Consider the following 17,371-nt stretch of genomic DNA (forward strand, 5'->3'; position numbering starts at 1 on the left):
GGAGTAGCTGGCCATTTCTATCTTTCAGTGTTTTTTAAATAAATTAGAGCTTTGGACCATGTATTAATGGGTGCCACCTGAAGCCTTCATGCCAGGCTGCAACTATGATGTGTACATTTATTGAGGCTGTGAATTTTGTCTTTTAGTATACATGCATAGTTCCCTTGTCAGAGTGCGTAATCCTGTTAGGGAAGTGCGAAATGGTGCATTCAGTGTCAAATCCTTGTGTTTGCAACGAACAAGAATGTTCACTTCAATCACATAATTGCATAGAATAACATGAGTGGCATAGGTCACCGGTGGATCATGGCAGTTCTTCCTCCTATGCGACAGTGAAAAGCTTCTGCCTGTGGTGTGCAAATAATGTTATTCCTAGGCATTAATGCTGGTAAAAAATTGCTATTGCAGGCAGTTGCAGGTGGTTGCAGAATTTCCATAGCCCAACCACAACCCATCCTGCATTGTGTTAAAACGTGTAAATTGTGTTTGGGTTAGTTCATAGGTTAGCCATCTCAAAAACATGACTGTTTAATCAAGTCTTTGAGACTACTGCTGGCACTGTTCTGAGCGAACAAATTTTGAAGACTCACACTGACGTCTTCTCGAGCGTGGCTACAAGAGACACTGATTGAGGTACACAAATAGAATCACACTGGCAGAAAAAGAATCTTGCGGTACAGAAAATTAATAAGGGAGTTCATAGTAAACGTGCATGCACTAAGATAGGATGTTAGTAATCATAATGTTAAGGTATTTACAATCATCAAAGGTGTACTGACATATGACACTTTCAACTTTTCATTTTTAATGTTAAGTGATTGTCCTGGGCCTTGAAACCCCAGAAAAAATACTGGTAAGTCTCAAAGCACCCTAAATAATTTACTATAATAGCTTTCTATGTACCAGTTTCAGTTACGTTTCCCCAGGAGGTGTACGAGTTGTGTAGTCATGACACAGAAGGCGATCAAATGGGGGCTGAACACTGCAACATTTTCGCACTCGCTCCAGCTCACTCGGTTGTCTAGGTCATCTGCTACACTGCTAGTAACTACTCAGCCCGATGTAGTAACATAATAGACCACTGTGTTGAGCCGGAGCGAGTGCCAAAACATTGCGATGTTCTGGTCCCACGTGACTGTTTTCTGTATCGAGACATCACAACACATACACCTCCTGGGAAAGGAAACCAAAACTGGTTCAGTTTCCTTTTAAAATTAAAAAAATATTTATGGTGCTCTGACGCTGGTCAATATTTTTCTAGGGTTTTGAGGTCATGTCAGTACTCCTTTAAGGGCATTTAGCAAAGCTCCATTAAGAAAATATGTCTAGTTATTATGGTTAAGGCAGTCAGATATGCTCATGCTCTTGCATTTCTTGTCATTTAGTTGCATAAGCCATTGGTCATGCCATTAGGATACATGGTCAAGGTCTGTGAGCTTAGTCACGGGGTATTTATCATATTTCATGTGTTATTTTTCAGCCAGAAAAAATAAGCATGCAATCAGCATCTTGCTGAAAACATCAGAGTTCGATGTTTCTTATAGTTGTCTACAACTCCTTAACTGACGCCTTGACAAGTAGAGCTGAAATTCATTATTTACATGATTAACCGTAATCAGGCAATCATTGTAATCAACAATAAAATTACTGGTGCGTGCTCAACTCAGCTGTAAATAATGTGTGCTTGGTTCCGGTCATGTAAAATTATCCCTGTTTTTTAAAGCTCAATGCATGGTAGTGGGGACACCCCGTATACAGTATTGAAGCAACAGGTACAATAGTAGAATCAGCATCATAACGGATGGTGCTACATGAGATTCTTCATTGTGACACTTCGCTATTTGATAGTCCTCACCTGTCTCAGCCACCTGGCTTTGCCCCGCTTTGCCCCATGTTTTGCACTGCTATTACAATGTTGATATTTTGTGCAGGCATGGTGTCCTATGTGAAAGTAGCACTTTTGAGTTTTTCTTTCCTTGCTCTTGGTGACAGTCAAGGCAGTATTTGCAGCAAAGAGTTGCCTAGTAAGCAGATTTAGCCAAGTGAACATTTCATGCAACAATTTTGCTTTTGCCTTCATGTACGAACAACATAAACAGTCAAGATGCTACAACATGTCTGTAACACAAAAGTGCCTTCGTTGCACGAGATGCACAGGCAGCGATGAGACACTTTAGTTGAGAATTGATAGTGTTGTGTTTTGCACGTTGTATTTTTGTTAACGTCAACTATGCACATCATTTTATTTTTCATCCTATCCATCTGAAGTAGCATGTTAGGCTTGCTGCCAGGCAAACCTTTCCAGAATCCATTAAGTAGCCTCTATATCTCTCCCTCTCATGTTTATAAAAGAACATGTTTGCAAAAATTTTTTTGACACCATTAGCTCGACTATGCACTCCGTACGTGCTGAAGTAGGTGGATATGAAGTCATTATGTGCTTGAGAAAGGTAGAAGAAGGGGATTTATGAGAGGTTTCATATATAAGGGGTTTCATGGAAGTAACTACCACACAAGAAAATTGTCAACAGAATAAAGGAATGTATTCTGCACAAGTAGCCCTTCGTGAAGTGATTGCACAGCAGCTCCATTTTTTTTAAATAAGAATCTTACAAAGTGTCATTTGATTAAGGTAGATTCGGATTAAGGTAGATGATAGGGAATTTCATCCATTCCACCACAACCTTGTTGCTTTCATCATTATGTGCTATAACACCAGATTTTTGTGCACTGAATCTCAAACCTAAAGCATCTGCCTTCCCTCCACAAATATCCACCAATTTTTGGAGATCATTCAATTGTCTGTAGAAGGATGATATCATCCACATATGGTAAGCAATGCCACCCTAGTTTGCACAGTTGTCTGGCACAAAAAAATTATTTCCAATCATTTTTCTATTCTCCTTAGATAAATGATATTGCTGACCGTGGGCATCATTGCCAAAGTCCCCTTTTTTTGCATTGTCTACTCCTCATCCCTTCCAAATTCACTGTGTGGTGTTCTCCCTATAAAGTTTTTGTGATAAGCACACAGTTGTACTGCTTATGCCTTTCTACTCCAGAATATGCCGTAACAGGGAGGGGTGCACATTTCCGTGTAGACCCTTAATATCTAGCACGCTTTCTAGATGTCATCATCGACAGAGATATTTCATGGAGTCCCCGCTGTGGTCACTTAAAGAAGACACTAAGGTCCATTGTGCACCTATTCAGATTTCTTGGCAGCAAGACGTGGGGACATGGGCCATGCTTCAACTATACCGAGCACTTTTTCTGGGATTTTTACGATACAGCCCATCTTTCAGGTCCAATACAGTCAACTCTCATTACAACAGACCCTGATAATCCGATAAAAAAACGTCAGTTTTATCCGAAGTCCGTAATATCCGAGACACCTCACTTCCGAAACTTTTGTCCCGATGTTTAACAACTTTATTGCAAAGAGTGAGTGATGAACTGTCCAAAGTAAAGAAACAAACAAAAAAGTCGCAGTTTCGCCAGAAGGGCAAAGCATCGATTGCGATAGCAAATTAAACAAGATAAGCGCGGCAGCAGCAGTGAGCGAATTGACCTTCATGCTGTCTCTCGCTTCAACACGAACTAAACGTCGAAAGCACAACACATACGAAGCTACTGGCACTGGTTGCCCTTTGTCCACATCACAGATCGTTTCGAAGATACGGCGCCCGCGTGGTCGCGCCGTTAACAGCAGCCACCGGAGTAGAATCCCCCTCTTTCCCTCGCATCCCCCCCCACCCACCTGTGCCGCGCTCATAAAAGATGGTGCACTTCCGCCCCCCTTTCCTCCCTGCTTCGCGCGCAAGATATATTGAGCCGCGATCGTCAACTTACCCTGGTAAGTCAGTTGCCAGCCTGTGTCGACACAGCAAAAGTCTGTTTTATATGTCTGATTTTGACAAAAACTGCTGCTAGTTTCGTCCACTGTAGCCGATAGTCTGTTGTAGCGCGGTCCATTAAAAGCGAACTTCATTGCATTAATAAAATGGAACAAACAAAGGCTGAAATATGGTCCATTATATCCGAAAGTCTGTTGTACATAGGTTCATTGTAACGAGCGTAGACTGTATTGGAAAAACCAACATTTGTGCTCTTCAGAGCTTACAAGGACAAGCTCTTCACACATATTTAGGTCTACCTCGGTGCCCTTCAACAACTGCAGTGATTGCCATTGCCAGAGAACACTCAGTCTCAACTTACATAGCTACTGAGATGCTTAAGCGCATATTTGGCAATTTTCCTAGACCCCCAATGACCACCTCAATTGCTTGCGAGTCAAGAGACCTCAGGCTGCATGTTCAAGAACAATTTTTACTCACCAGCCAACACTTCAAAAGTGCTTTGCACCAGTTGCAAGATTTCCTTTGTGGTGTATGCAGAAGCCTCAAATATGCCTACAAATACCAAAGATTACAAAGAGGGCCCAGATGTCATGAACAGTCAGCTTGCTTATCGCTGTTGCATGAAGTGTACGCAGACCACATTCACATCTACATGGACAGTTCAGCCATGTCTACCAATTCAACCGCCACTGTCGTTGTTCCGGCCCATCTGGTCACAGCTAAATTTATAATGTTGCATGTGACCAGGTCCATAGGATCAGAAATTGCCACTCTTCTAGCTGCTGTTGCATATATTGAATGAAAATCACCTTGTAAGTTGGCAGTGCTCTACGATTCTAAAGCAGCCCTCCAAAGCCTGCAGGCAGCACTACGTCATCGTAACTATGAACAGATTTATTTATTTTATTTATTTATTTATTTATTTATTTATTTATTTATTTATTTATTTAAAGATACCTTACAGGCCCCTAGAGGCATTGTTTAAGGGAGCAGAGTACACTCAAAGATTATAATATACAGTAAACATGATTTCAAACATGATAGAAATTTATGATCGCGCTGTTGGAAAAGGACATGGTGTTATTTTCCAGTGACTACCTGGTCTTTACAGCATTTTTGGCAATCCCCTTGCTGATGAAGCTGCTAGATCAGCCCACAATAACACCCAGACTGTGATCATACCACTATCAAGAACGGACACTTGCAAGCGAACTTCAACAAATTGCTTAAGGCATCACGCTTGCTCTTCACGATGCTTGATCCATCACTGCAACTGTGATTCCCGTCAAACCTCTACCGGTGGGACACTACACTACTGTGCAGGCTACGATTGGGTGTAGCTCTTTCACAAACACACACTCCTTCCTCATTGGAATGCCTGACTCTCCTCTACGTAACCACTGTAACAGCAAGGAGACATTGAGCACCTCCTTTGCCACTGCACCCGCTTTGATGCCCAACGTCAGCCTCTTCGAAGCGCATTCAGTCAACTGGGCAGTACACACTTTATAGAGACAGAGATTCTTAGTGCTTGGACTCGTTCATCACCAACCCAGAAATCTGTGCATGCTCTCATCATTCTTTAAAAGTCAGCAGATCTGAAAGGTCACCTGTAGACAATCTATACCTGCTACGGTGCGAGTGAACTATCTCTTTCTCTTTGCCTTCTTCTTTCCACTTTTAATCCCTCATCCCCTCTACCCTGTGCAGCGTAGCAAACCAGATGTCCGTCTGGTTAACTTTCTTGCCTTTCCTTGTTTCTCTCTCTCTCTCTCTCTCGCTCTAGCAACGCTATACAGAGTACTCTTTTTGTATGCGTGTGTGTACGAGATATAAAACCTGATACATTTAGTCTTCTTTTCAGATTATGCTCCTTGTTTGTTATATGAGTAAGGTTTTGGTATTCAACTTTTTTGTCCAGTCCTACCAATTGGTACATGCTATTTGTCAAGAGCACAACAAGACATGGTCAGAGTTTATTCTGGGTATCCCGAGTCTTCCTTTATATCTTGTTCGGTGCACAGGTTGTGACATATTTTATTATCTGTTTAATTGTTATATATTTAATTCTAGCTTTAATTTTTATTTTCCAGTGCACACGTGTTGCCAACAGCCACGTACACAAACTTGAATTGCTGATGAAGGAAATTAGCACAACACAAGAAAACAAACAATGAAACGGAAGACAAAGAAAAGCGCTTGCTTCGTCTTCCCTTTCCGTGTTTTCTTTTTCTTTTTTCGCTAATTTCGCTCATCAGCAATGCATGAAAGCTATCCCAACAATTATTCCTTCTAGAGCAAACTTGAGTCTTTGGGAGAAAGGGTGGCTAGGATAAACCAGTGTCAGCAGATCCTTTTCCATTGTACTAGCCTTGTTTACTCACAGTGTGCTCATATGGCAAGATTCCCAGTGAACTTTCATGCAAGGATACCATCTGCGCTTAGTTGCTTAAAACAGCAATCTCACTTTCATGGAGCAGGCCATGGCTTTGTTCAGCTTGCTCTAAAGCAGATTTTTGTGGCATATAATGCTCTCTTAATCAGCACAGGGTAAAAAGGGAGACCTTTATGTCTTTTCCAGAGTAATAGCACTTTTCATTGGCAGGGCTTAAACTGCTCTGTCGTCCCAAGGGCCAGAAGCATGCCACAAACCGTATCTCAGCAAAGCAGGACAGCCTATGAATGTTTGATTAAATGGACACTGTACGGGTACAGCCAAAAAACTTCGCAAAGAAGTTGCCAAATATTTTAATCTGCCAGGTCACATCAAACAACTTAAACTTTACATTCTGCAATCACTTTCATTTTCCCTGTGACAGAAAATGTAGTCGCACATCCCATTCACCAGTTCAAGACATTGCAACTGGAGGTCTCAAATCAATTCCTTATACTAATGATACGGATGTGAACAACAGTGCTCTATTTTAGCAGTTCTACAGCTGGTAGGTATAGAGGTAACCATACCCGTTTTTACAAGTCATGTTTATTTTTGCTAATTCTATTGTGCAAACATTTCGTTGCAAACATTTCGTTTTTCTTTTCTTTCAGCAAGCAATCTGTTTGTGCTTGCTTGCTTTTCTTGTTCGCACTTTTCTCTCTTTGCTCAGCACCTATTGCTGGTCCTCCAAGCTTTTTTCTTCACTCATCTTTTTTAACTGTCCAAACGTGGTATTTTTGCTTACAGTCTCTATTTTGGCAACACTAAGCACATCAGATGAACTCCGCTTACACCCAACATTTTTCCTTGTTTCTTTCTACTGTTCTAGTTACCTTTTTTTTTTGTCCTCTCCTTGGGGCTGCTTTATCTCTCTCGTTTCAGAACAGCTCAAGGTTTGAGAGCTGCCTGCTTCCATCAGCAGCCCCACACTTTTCAGCACCCTTTTACCCAGCCCCCACCTTACCCTTTGTTGCCAATTAATGCTTCTTGCCTGTGAAGAAAGAGATCTGTATAAACCCTGCTAAGGGGCGGGGGGGAGCAGCTTTTGCACTGACGAAGACAAGTCCTCTTGTCGAAATGTTGGCTATGGGCTGAGGCTTCTCCTGGCTGCCCGCTGTTAGTTGATACACAAGTCTACATCCGTCTGTGACACCTTTGTCATGCTGTAATGCTCTTTGGGCATGTAAATTTCATGGAGGCGTACATTCCTCCCTTTAATGGACAGCAGAGAGACTTGTAAACTGATCCAACAAAACAACTTTATTTCTCAAAAAAAGGCATAGAAAAAACAATACACCACTCTTTGGTCTCTGACCCAACGCACGAAAGCGAACCATAATATCATACATTGGGCATAGTGTGTGCTTAAGCAAGGAATGTTGTGTGCTACAAGTAAACAAGATACTTGCAATCACTTTAGTCAGAAATATACGATGATCACTGTGTGGCAATGAGACAGCCCACAAATATACTTTCTTCATTTTGTAATGTCTTTTGAATGCCCTGTAATACTTCAGCAGGTTTGATCATGGGCACAAGTACAACCCACCTTTCATATTCAGGAGATGCTTAAAGTGAAAAAAATAGCTACACGAAGCTTTTTTACAAGTTCCGTGTTTTCATGCTATTTGGCATGAAAACAAACAGTAGCAAATCTGTGATGGCTACTCAAATGCAGTGGGTGTTTTGAAAAAAAAGCTTTTGGTTTTAACATTCTATAAAATTCAGTCTTGTCACACATGTTGAGAGGCTAAAGTGGTCACAACCACGTTAATGCAATATGGAACATGAACATTAAACTGCAATTTGGAGGTTGTCTTGTTGTCTTTCGGCATTCACACCCTACAACACTCATCTTGTAAAACCAACCAATCCAGATACATAAATCATCTTGCCTTGTGTTACAAAACTGCCCTTGACGTCAATTTCAGCTACAATGTACACATCATTAGAGACCAATTATAGTGCATGCTTCCTGCATTATGCAGTGTTCAGAAATGGAGATCTTGCTACTAAATTGATCATGCTCACTCACTACCTGTTATTTACTTATCAGCATAGATCTCTTTATCTACTCACACAGAATACTGATGCCAATGCATACAGGAATGTTGAAGTAGAGACAACTGGTATGCTTTTATCCTCCAGCAGGAGTTCTTTTCCACAAATTTAGTGAAACTATGTTACAATATAACACAGGTCATGATTCCTTGCTTATTTTTATTCGTTGTCAGAATATTATAGTTAAATTCTCAAGACACTACATTTGCAACTTTGGCAACTGTATATTTGGCCTTGGAAAAAGCAGAGGAATATGGAAAAGCCTCACACAGATTTTAGAAAGGAAGCCATAATGTCCTGAAGGCAGGATGAAGAATCTACATCAAAACAAAAACTGCTGTGGAGCGCTTTAATTTAAACATTCACTTCTCATTAAGTTTTGAGTGTGTATGCTTAACAAAACAAATAAGGTGGGAAAAGGGTATCAGCTCTATGACTGGCCCAGTCTCATGTGCCTCTCTCTGCATTCTTTCTTTGAGAGTTGTTTAGTGTGTCTTCATGCGAATGTGACATGTCAAGCACTAATAGCTCAAGTGCACATATAAAAACCTTTAAAAGCTTACACGTGCAAAAACACTGGTACGATACAATTTACATAGTAAATATATATGTTTGTGCTCTGAAAATAATGGTTTAGAAACTTGCGGTTGATGCCTTAGTCATGGCAGCTTTAGAATACACTGGTGTCTACTCACATTTGCATCTAAGCAGACGTATTTAAGCGACTTTTAAACACAGCTCACGTAAACTTTGCGATCACATAGTGTCCTTCAGTTCTAAAAACAGACATTTCGCTGCTCTGGCAGACCATCTCATGCGTCGTTGTAAACATATGTTTGGATTTTGTTCTCTAATGCTTATGCTCTCCTTTACTGGACCAAAACGGTGCATAGACACTGCAGTAATGCTTACGTTGACATTGGCACTTGACACCAAGATTATTTGTAATAATGCGGGTAATACTGTGCAGAAAGGATTTTTTGGTAAGCGAACTTTCTGAACCAGGAAATGCAGACTTTCCAATAGCTCGTATATATACAATCTTGCAAAGCAGCCATGCGCTCATCTGCGATGGCGCCATGCTCACTTCTTGGGCGGCGGCACATTCTGGGCGAAGGATCCGATGAGGTTGCCTGCGGGGTTGTAGTTGGCCACAACGATCAGCTTGCCAGTAGCTGTGCGGGCGCGGGCCGTGCCCAGCTCTGTGCTGGCCTTCCAGACAACTTGCGTGAAATGACCGGAGCCGAGGCTACGCGGCTCGCAGCCGAACTGGTGCTGCTTGATCTCGCTATACCACGAATCGACTGCTTCTTGCCCTGCAAACACAGCAGCGAGTGGTGGTTAAGCGTACATCGCCTGCTGATGCAGTCGCGCAGTCGCCAGCGTCTTAAGAGCAAACTTTAGGCTTTAGCTCTGGGTCAATTCCAATTTCCCTATTCAAGTACATGTAAAATGCAGAAATGTACTCCGATTGGACAACCGCTTGACCGATTTGAATAAAATTTGTTGCCTGTGAAAGAATTTTAAATTCTAGCATTTCTGAAAAGCCGGATGTCAAATCATTACGATGAATTTGACAGAAGTTCCAATAATCGTCAAGTTACAGAAAAAAAAAATAGAAGCACGAAGTTTACAAATCTCCAACTCTGCGATACAGCATTTCTGCTAACTGAATCTGTTGAAGCATCTCAAGTGGAACAACTTTGTATATAAATTTACAGCTTATGTGAAATTCTTACGCAATTTTTACGAAGGTTGTGCAAAAGTCCTACTTGCAGACCTAAATGCACCTAAATCTAAGTGCACCTAAAACGTGCACCTAAATCTAAGTACACGGGTGTTTTCGCATTTCGCCTCCATCAAAATGCGGCCGCCGTGGCCGGGATTCGATCCCGCGACCATATTGTGATGAATCATAGTGTGACGTCCGTTTGGAATAATTACGTAAGGTATCGTGTACGCTTGAGCTGAAGAGTTGGTAGCATGCAGCTATAAGTATGTCACAAAACATATTGCCTTCGTGCGAAAACTGAAATTTCGAGCTATAATTGTGTATCGCAATGACCTCATTGCATCCTGTACTGTTGTAGTGCATTCTGGACTGCTGTAATTACACCTGAGCCTCCCACAAAACGTGTACTGCAGAAGCTGCAGCGCGTGCCTTGGTGCTCATGCAAAACAGTCCAGAGAAGACTCCAACTTCGCATTCTGGCCTGTCTGTTAGGACAGCGCTCTTGGATCGTGTGGTTGTCCACCAAACATGGCCCACCCGACACATGGCTAGTCGAGAGAATCGACAGCCAACTGTTTCTAAAAGTTTTGCCAATCATCGGCCATCGGTCAGAATTCCGCTTGAGGCTCTCGTTTGTGTCCCGGCCAAGACGGGCGCGAAAGAAAGTGTAGCGTATACGTATTGCAAGGACTGGCGTGCAACAAAGCCGAACTTCACATGGACAGCGGTGCTAGGATTATGCATACGTGGTACGAAAAAGAGTTTCATTGCGTTTCACCGCATTTAACGCAAGAAGCATCAATGGCGAAACAAAGTTACAGAAACATTAATTTCGCCGCTCCAAAATGACTGTCATGGCACTTCGAATTTCAACCCCTAACCCCACTTACGTTACTTCTTTTGCGTTCTTTCATTCGCCCGACCGAAGCATCCGCTAACTTGGAATCGCCTATGTCTAAAACTTGTCAATTCGTGATGTAGTGGGCACAGCACACTGGCTATAGCTGCGCACGAAGGCTATATAATGACGGAAGACGCGCAATAAGGAAACTGAGCAAAATTATCTCTTTCCCCATCGTGGTCGCTGACGCCTTTGCATTCAGCAGCATTGCTTAGGTACTTTGGGCACACTACATCATGCTATTCATGTGCGCGTGTGTTTCTTTCGTCATAGTACCATACAACGTGCACAGGTGCACTGTGCGACTGCACTGTTAATCCATTATGCGTTTTCAGTTTTCGAAACGAAAAAAAAAAGTTATACCGACGATTACAGTACTCCCTAATGCGAAATTCGAGCGCAGCTTTATAAGTCTTTTCATTTCGCAATATATTGACTGTTGCGGACAATCTGTCTCATGTGGCACGTTGCAAATGGAGCAAAGTGTGGCGTGACTGCCTCACTAAGCTGGAGATCGTGAGAGGCAGCGCTTTTATTTTCACGCCTTCGCCATACCCTCCTCCTCCACTTTCCTCCTCGTGTTTCTGATCCCCCACTACGCTCTGCGTTCGTTCTTTCATCCTTTGCTATGCTCGTTCGCTCGGTTACGCCGACGCCAACGCTCGCCGCAGGAAAGAGCTCCTAACAGCTGCACTCTAAAAAGCTTGGGTATTTGTTGCACACGGAACATTGCGCATCATCTGTTCGACTCTTTCAGGGAAATTTTGTCGTGAGAAACATGTTTAGCAACTTCAAGTTCAGCAGACGCTTGGCATGGCAATTAGAGCGAAATATTTTTGCCGAGGTTCTGTTCCAAGCAGTCTTCCGTTTTTACTTCTTTTTTTTTTCGCAGCAGTATAAATAAACGAGGGGTATTGGAAAGCTAAATGCTGTGCAAGGGAAAATATTTTGTGCCCAACGAAATTGACTGCATACGCACCTGTCACCACCTTGGTGGGGTCCGATGACCAAGCCATGTAAATGTTCTCGCCATACTTGTTGTTCGGACGATGACAAAATGTGTCCTTCTTGGCCAGCGTATCAGCCCATTCTTGCGCGTACCGGCAGAGCTGCAAAAGAAAAGCATGGGGGTCAAATTACTCCGGGTGGGTTCTGGACATGGCATCGAAATGCAGGTATCATTTACTATTCGACGAATCAATACATGTTGCCGTCGTCATCAATATGCTTTCTCGTTGGGCTTCCTTGCATGGTTCCAGAAATGCTTCCCACCTTCATTTACTTTGCAGAAGTATGTCTCCAACGCTATCACCTTTCCATGACACCACCAAATGACATGGATGACAGGATAGTTTAACATTTCATTTGAATGTTAACATTACATGACGCTTCCATAATAATCTTCGTATACCGTAATCATTTAACATACGTCTGTTTAACCCTGATTTAATCCGATTTAACCCTGAGGGACGCACTAGAATAAGCGCGATACATTTCACTGAATACATTCCGGTTGAAATTTTTGAAAAGGAGCTTTCAAACGTGGACATACAATAGCGCAATGTTTACTTTGTTCATTCCCCTTCAACACGTTTCCTCTCAGGTGGTGCAACGTTGATAGCAATGTCCTGCGTATTACACCTTTCGTCATATGGACACTCCATTGACACTCCAGGCATATTTTCGTCGGCGTCGTGATGTTCCGTATAAAGTCCAAGTGCGATAAAATCTCATCGTGCCCCACATGCCGTATGCAGTGCGTGCAAGCGGAAGCGTGCGAGGGTGAGCCGCAAAATATCGTGGCTTGACGTGCGCCCAATGTTGGGGGTCATGTGATAAAGCGCGCGGTGATAAATCGAGCACCAAAGGGGCCCGTGAGCGCGCGTCTCTTTCCCTAGTCCGGCCGTGCGCCGTCCACACTCTGCCTTGGAGGTAATCCAAAGTAAGTTGAGCTCAATTGCTTGACGATTGCATATGCGCAGTCTTGGTGCGCGCCTATAGTGCCGGAGGTAACGAGTTTCGGAGATGCTTTGAATGGAGAGGCTGCAGAAGCGTGCGCCCCCCTGTTTGCGCGCTTCATCACGCCAGCGTTGCGACAGCGTGTTCGCGGTCATCGATTGAGATCTGTTCATGCTGGCCAGTGCGCGCGTGACACCATGCTTGTCAATATAATTCGTGAGCGAATGTTCGCTGCCAATATACGGCCGATAAAACTACGGACCTTAATTCGTGCGGTTGTATAATACTTTGCTATAGCTATCAATGCTTCGCCTTTCGGGCGAAACAAACTTATTCTCCACGCGGCTGTGATGGTAGCCCTGCAAGGTTGGCATCGGTCAAAGGTGCCGGATATCGACAAAGGAGAGGTGAGACGGCACGCATGCGCGAGGCTTCACTCGGGAGTAATTCATGGTCATGGACAATCACCCAATGGCTGGTGTCTATGGACTGTCGCACCGGCTATGACGTCATCGACTTAAAAGCACTTCTTCTTGAGCTAGTTGGTAGCTGTTCATTATAAAATATAAGGACGCCGAATAAACGGACACACACGAGAGAAGATAACGGGACAGGGCGCCACTCGCAACTGCTTTATTCACAGTACGCAGGCACATATATACCGCGAGTCAACGCATACGCACAGAGCAAACTTATAACAATCACGCATCTAATCAAACATTCAATGATACACAACGCTCAATAAACTTCTTCTCGGCCTTATATAATATGATAACGAAGTTTCGCCAGCGCTGCCTTTCTTGCCTATGTGATAGGCTTCAACCAGTTCCCTTGCTCTAGTATCAGTGCTTCGGGCAAGAATCCGCACATCTGAAAAACGTGGTTCACAAGAGCGTGAGGGACAGGTCCCGATGTGCTTAGACAAAATTGGGCCCTCTTTCATTTGCTCAACATTTCTTTCATGTTCCCTGACACGTTCATTAACACAGCGCCCCGTGGAGCATAGCATGAACAGTCATGATCCTTACCGAACTCAATGCTAAGATCTAAAAACTGTAAAATATTTCCATGCGGCAGTTATACGTAAAATCCAAGCCTTTTCCATGTTGTCTAAAAACAGATAAAACATTAGCCAGAACTTCTGCGGAGTTTTGACTCCCGCCCTTAGTTAAAATAATTAAAAAATCATCTACATAGTTTTAATTTTACGCATGAACTGCCGCATGGAAATCTTTTACAGTTTTTAGATCTTAGCATTGAGTTCGGTAAGGATCATGTCTGTTCATGCTATGCTCCACGTGCAAAGAAAGGGCTTCTGCCATATGACTCAGCGCATCCAAAATTAGTAAAGAGAGGAATCGCGTCACTCTGCCTTGAGTCCGCGCTCAGGAACTTGTGTGTTCACAAAATGGCATTGAGTTTTGACAATCAATTGGCTAGGCTGGCTTCAGCTGGGTTCCCTGGCTCGTTCGTAACAGGAGTAGCCGAAAGCCTCTTACAAAAAATGAAGAGAAAAGCGGCGAGAGCAGAGGCCCCTCGGCAAGAGGTGAGACCGGTGGTCGTGCCATATATGTGCACAAGGTGGCCCACGATCTAAAGAAGGTAGCGAGCAGACATGGCGTCCCGCTTGTGTTTTCAGCCCCAAGGAAGCTCGGAAGCCTTTGCCCTCAAATCGCAAGAAGAAAAGAAAAAGAACACAAATAGGCTGTGGGACCAAACATGGGCGACCTTTCATGAAGTGTACCCAAGGGGTTGTGCACGAGATTCCCCTCTCGTGCGGTCGTTCCTATATAGGACAGACCGGGCGCTGTTAATGAGCGTGTCAGGCAACATGAAAGAAATGTTGAGCAAATGAAAGAGGGGCCAATTTTGTCTAAGCACATCGGGACCTGTCCCTCACGCTCTTGTGAACCACGTTTTTCAGATGTGCGGATTCTTGCCTGAAGCACTGATACTAGAGCAAGTTATCATATTATATAAGGCCGAGAAGAAGTTTCTTGAGCGTTGTGTATCATTGAATGTTTGAGTAGATGCGTGATTGTAAGTTTGCTCTGTGTGTATGCGTTGACTGACGGTATATATATGTGCCTGCGTTCTGTGAATAAAGCAGTTGCGAGCGGCGCCATGTCCCGTTCTCTTCTCTCGTGTGTGTCCGTTTATTCGGCGTCTTTGCATTCTATAATGGACGTCGTCGACAGCGGCAGAAAAGAAAGGGCCTCAAAATTTGCATTAGCTATTACGAGAGCTTGTCGGCTCCCTGCTACATACAGCGAAATAATATTTTGCTCGCATGTTCGTAGCAGCATTGTCTACCGATTGCTAACGTTTTCTTACCATGTCAATAAGTGTTCTAGTGCCCCTTTAAATTGGAGGTGAATGGGCGGCGTAAGGTGGATTTCCTGAGCTTTCGATATCAAAGCTCATAAAGCAAAAATGAATAAATGGAAATTATGTTGCTGTAATATAACTGCATGAGGCCTCTAAGAAAAAGCAATATTCACTGGCATAGCAGATATTTTGGCTGTAAATCAACAATACAGGGTGTTTTTTTTTAGCTGCACCAAATTTCTTAGATCAGAATAATATAAATTACGGTAACGTTACGTTTACCACTCGAGTGTACGGATTGGCAGCCTCTAGATACAGAACAGTTTCCGCAATTACGTGGGTAATTAGCGAAGTTAGGGTAATGAACTTTCTAATTATCAACAATAGGTGGCTACAGCAAATGAGTACATTGAAGCCCGTCCTCGACACTACCTATCCCAACGATTAAATTTTTAACAGCGGATTTCATGTGGGAGCTACGCGAACAATTAGTTACCCTTGTAAGGCTCCTTGAAACGGAAACTGGGCCGCTATCTTGTACTACATGTTCGAAAAGCCGACGTTCGATTTCACCCCATGCGATTGGACTAGATTGGCCTAAGCCGCGATATCGGTGCGGCCTGGACAATCGCGCGAGGCGAAATCGAACGTCGGCTTTTCGAACGTGTACAAGATAGCGGCCCTGGCTGGAAGAAGAGCGTCTGTGTCGTCGATGTCGCCGCGTCCCGGCCTTTCGTCACGTCTCCGAGGTCACCGCCGGCCCCGCCCCCGAGCAGCTTGCGTTATCTCCTTGCTGTGTGCGTCGTTGGCCTAGCGCCTCAACAGCGGCAGTCCTCCAAATTTACTTCGTCATTCCGTTGGGCGCCACGTGTCCACTTCCACCGACGAAGTGCCGTTTCAGGGGCCCAAGGGAATGACGAAGCAAATTTGGCGGCCCGCCGGCATGGAAGCGCTACGCCAACGCCGCAGACAGCAAGGAGATAACGCAAGCTGCTCGCGGGGCCGGACTGGTGGTGAACTCGGAGACGTGACGAAAGGCCGGGACGCGGCGACATCGACGACACAGACGCTCTTTTTCCAGCCAGTTTCCGTTTCAAGGAGCCTTACAAGGGGAATTAATTGTTCGCGTAGTTCCGACATGAACTCCTCTATTCAAAATTTGATCATTGGGATAGGTAGTGTCGAGGACGGCCCCAAAGTGCACATTTGCTGCAGCCACCTATTGTTGATAATTAGAATGTTAATTACCGTAACTTCGCTAATTACCCACGTAATTGCGGAAATTGCTCTGTATCTAGAGGCTGCCAATCCGTACACTCGAAGGGTAAGCGTAACGCTACCGGGATTTATATTTTTCTAATTTAAGAAATTTGGTGCAGCTAAAAAAAAAACACCCTGTATACGGTGAACCTAGAGCCATTGTGCACATATGTAACCTGAACGTAAACTCATGTAACGTCGATTCGGAACCCTTTAGGTATAAATAAAGATAACCGTTAGTGTTTGCCCACATGTGACAATTCAGCTGTATCGCTTTGAAGTTGGTTATGGAGATGCGCCCTCCCTCTTCTCCCTATTACCTCTTTGCCATTATTCAGCGCTCTACTTTCAGCATGCTGTTTGTGAAATCATTCTATGTCTTCTGCGTCGACAAACAACCATTTTAAAATTAGAGTCATCAATGGAGTGGCAGGGAGTGTTTTCAGACATTCTGACAAGACAGTGTATATATAGTGGCAGTAGTGATCGATGCCCTCTACCTAAAAGTCACTTCCGACGCCATTGCTAAAGAACGATACACTAAAGGTAACAATTATGCACAGGTCTACATATTTTACCTACACTCATACTAGAGTCACCTTAATACACTGCATGGAGCAACCTTAGTCGAACGATATATTGGAGAAAGATAGCTGATGTGTTCTGCCACTACGTGAAATATATAGAAAGCTTTATCGGTAGCTTGATCACAATGCAACTCCTCGAGCCGTGCACGACTCAAATGACTTGCTTGTGAATGACAACACAAAGTCGTGGGCACATATGTCACGCATTGAGAATTTTACGGTCATGCGACGCCTTTTCGTGCAAGC

General features: G+C 43.6%; 1 protein-coding gene across 2 annotated transcripts in view; it reads right to left on the reverse strand.

Moving 5' to 3' along the window:
- Positions 1-7,531: 7,531 nt before the first annotated feature.
- LOC126544154 (Golgi-associated plant pathogenesis-related protein 1-like) overlaps positions 7,532-17,371 on the reverse strand; it is a 49,924-nt gene continuing 40,084 nt past the window's right edge. For both annotated transcript variants that reach the window (XM_050191395.3, XM_050191396.3), the window contains exons 4-5: positions 11,971-12,100; positions 7,532-9,674 (exon numbers count right to left, since the gene is read on the reverse strand). In XM_050191395.3, coding sequence (XP_050047352.1) covers positions 9,442-9,674; positions 11,971-12,100 — 363 coding nt within the window. In that variant the 3' untranslated portion in view covers positions 7,532-9,441. The remainder of the gene's footprint in view (positions 9,675-11,970; positions 12,101-17,371) is intronic.

The sequence above is a fragment of the Dermacentor andersoni genome, chromosome 1, assembly GCF_023375885.2.
Source record: "Dermacentor andersoni chromosome 1, qqDerAnde1_hic_scaffold, whole genome shotgun sequence".
NCBI classification, from domain to species: Eukaryota; Metazoa; Arthropoda; class Arachnida; order Ixodida; family Ixodidae; genus Dermacentor; species Dermacentor andersoni.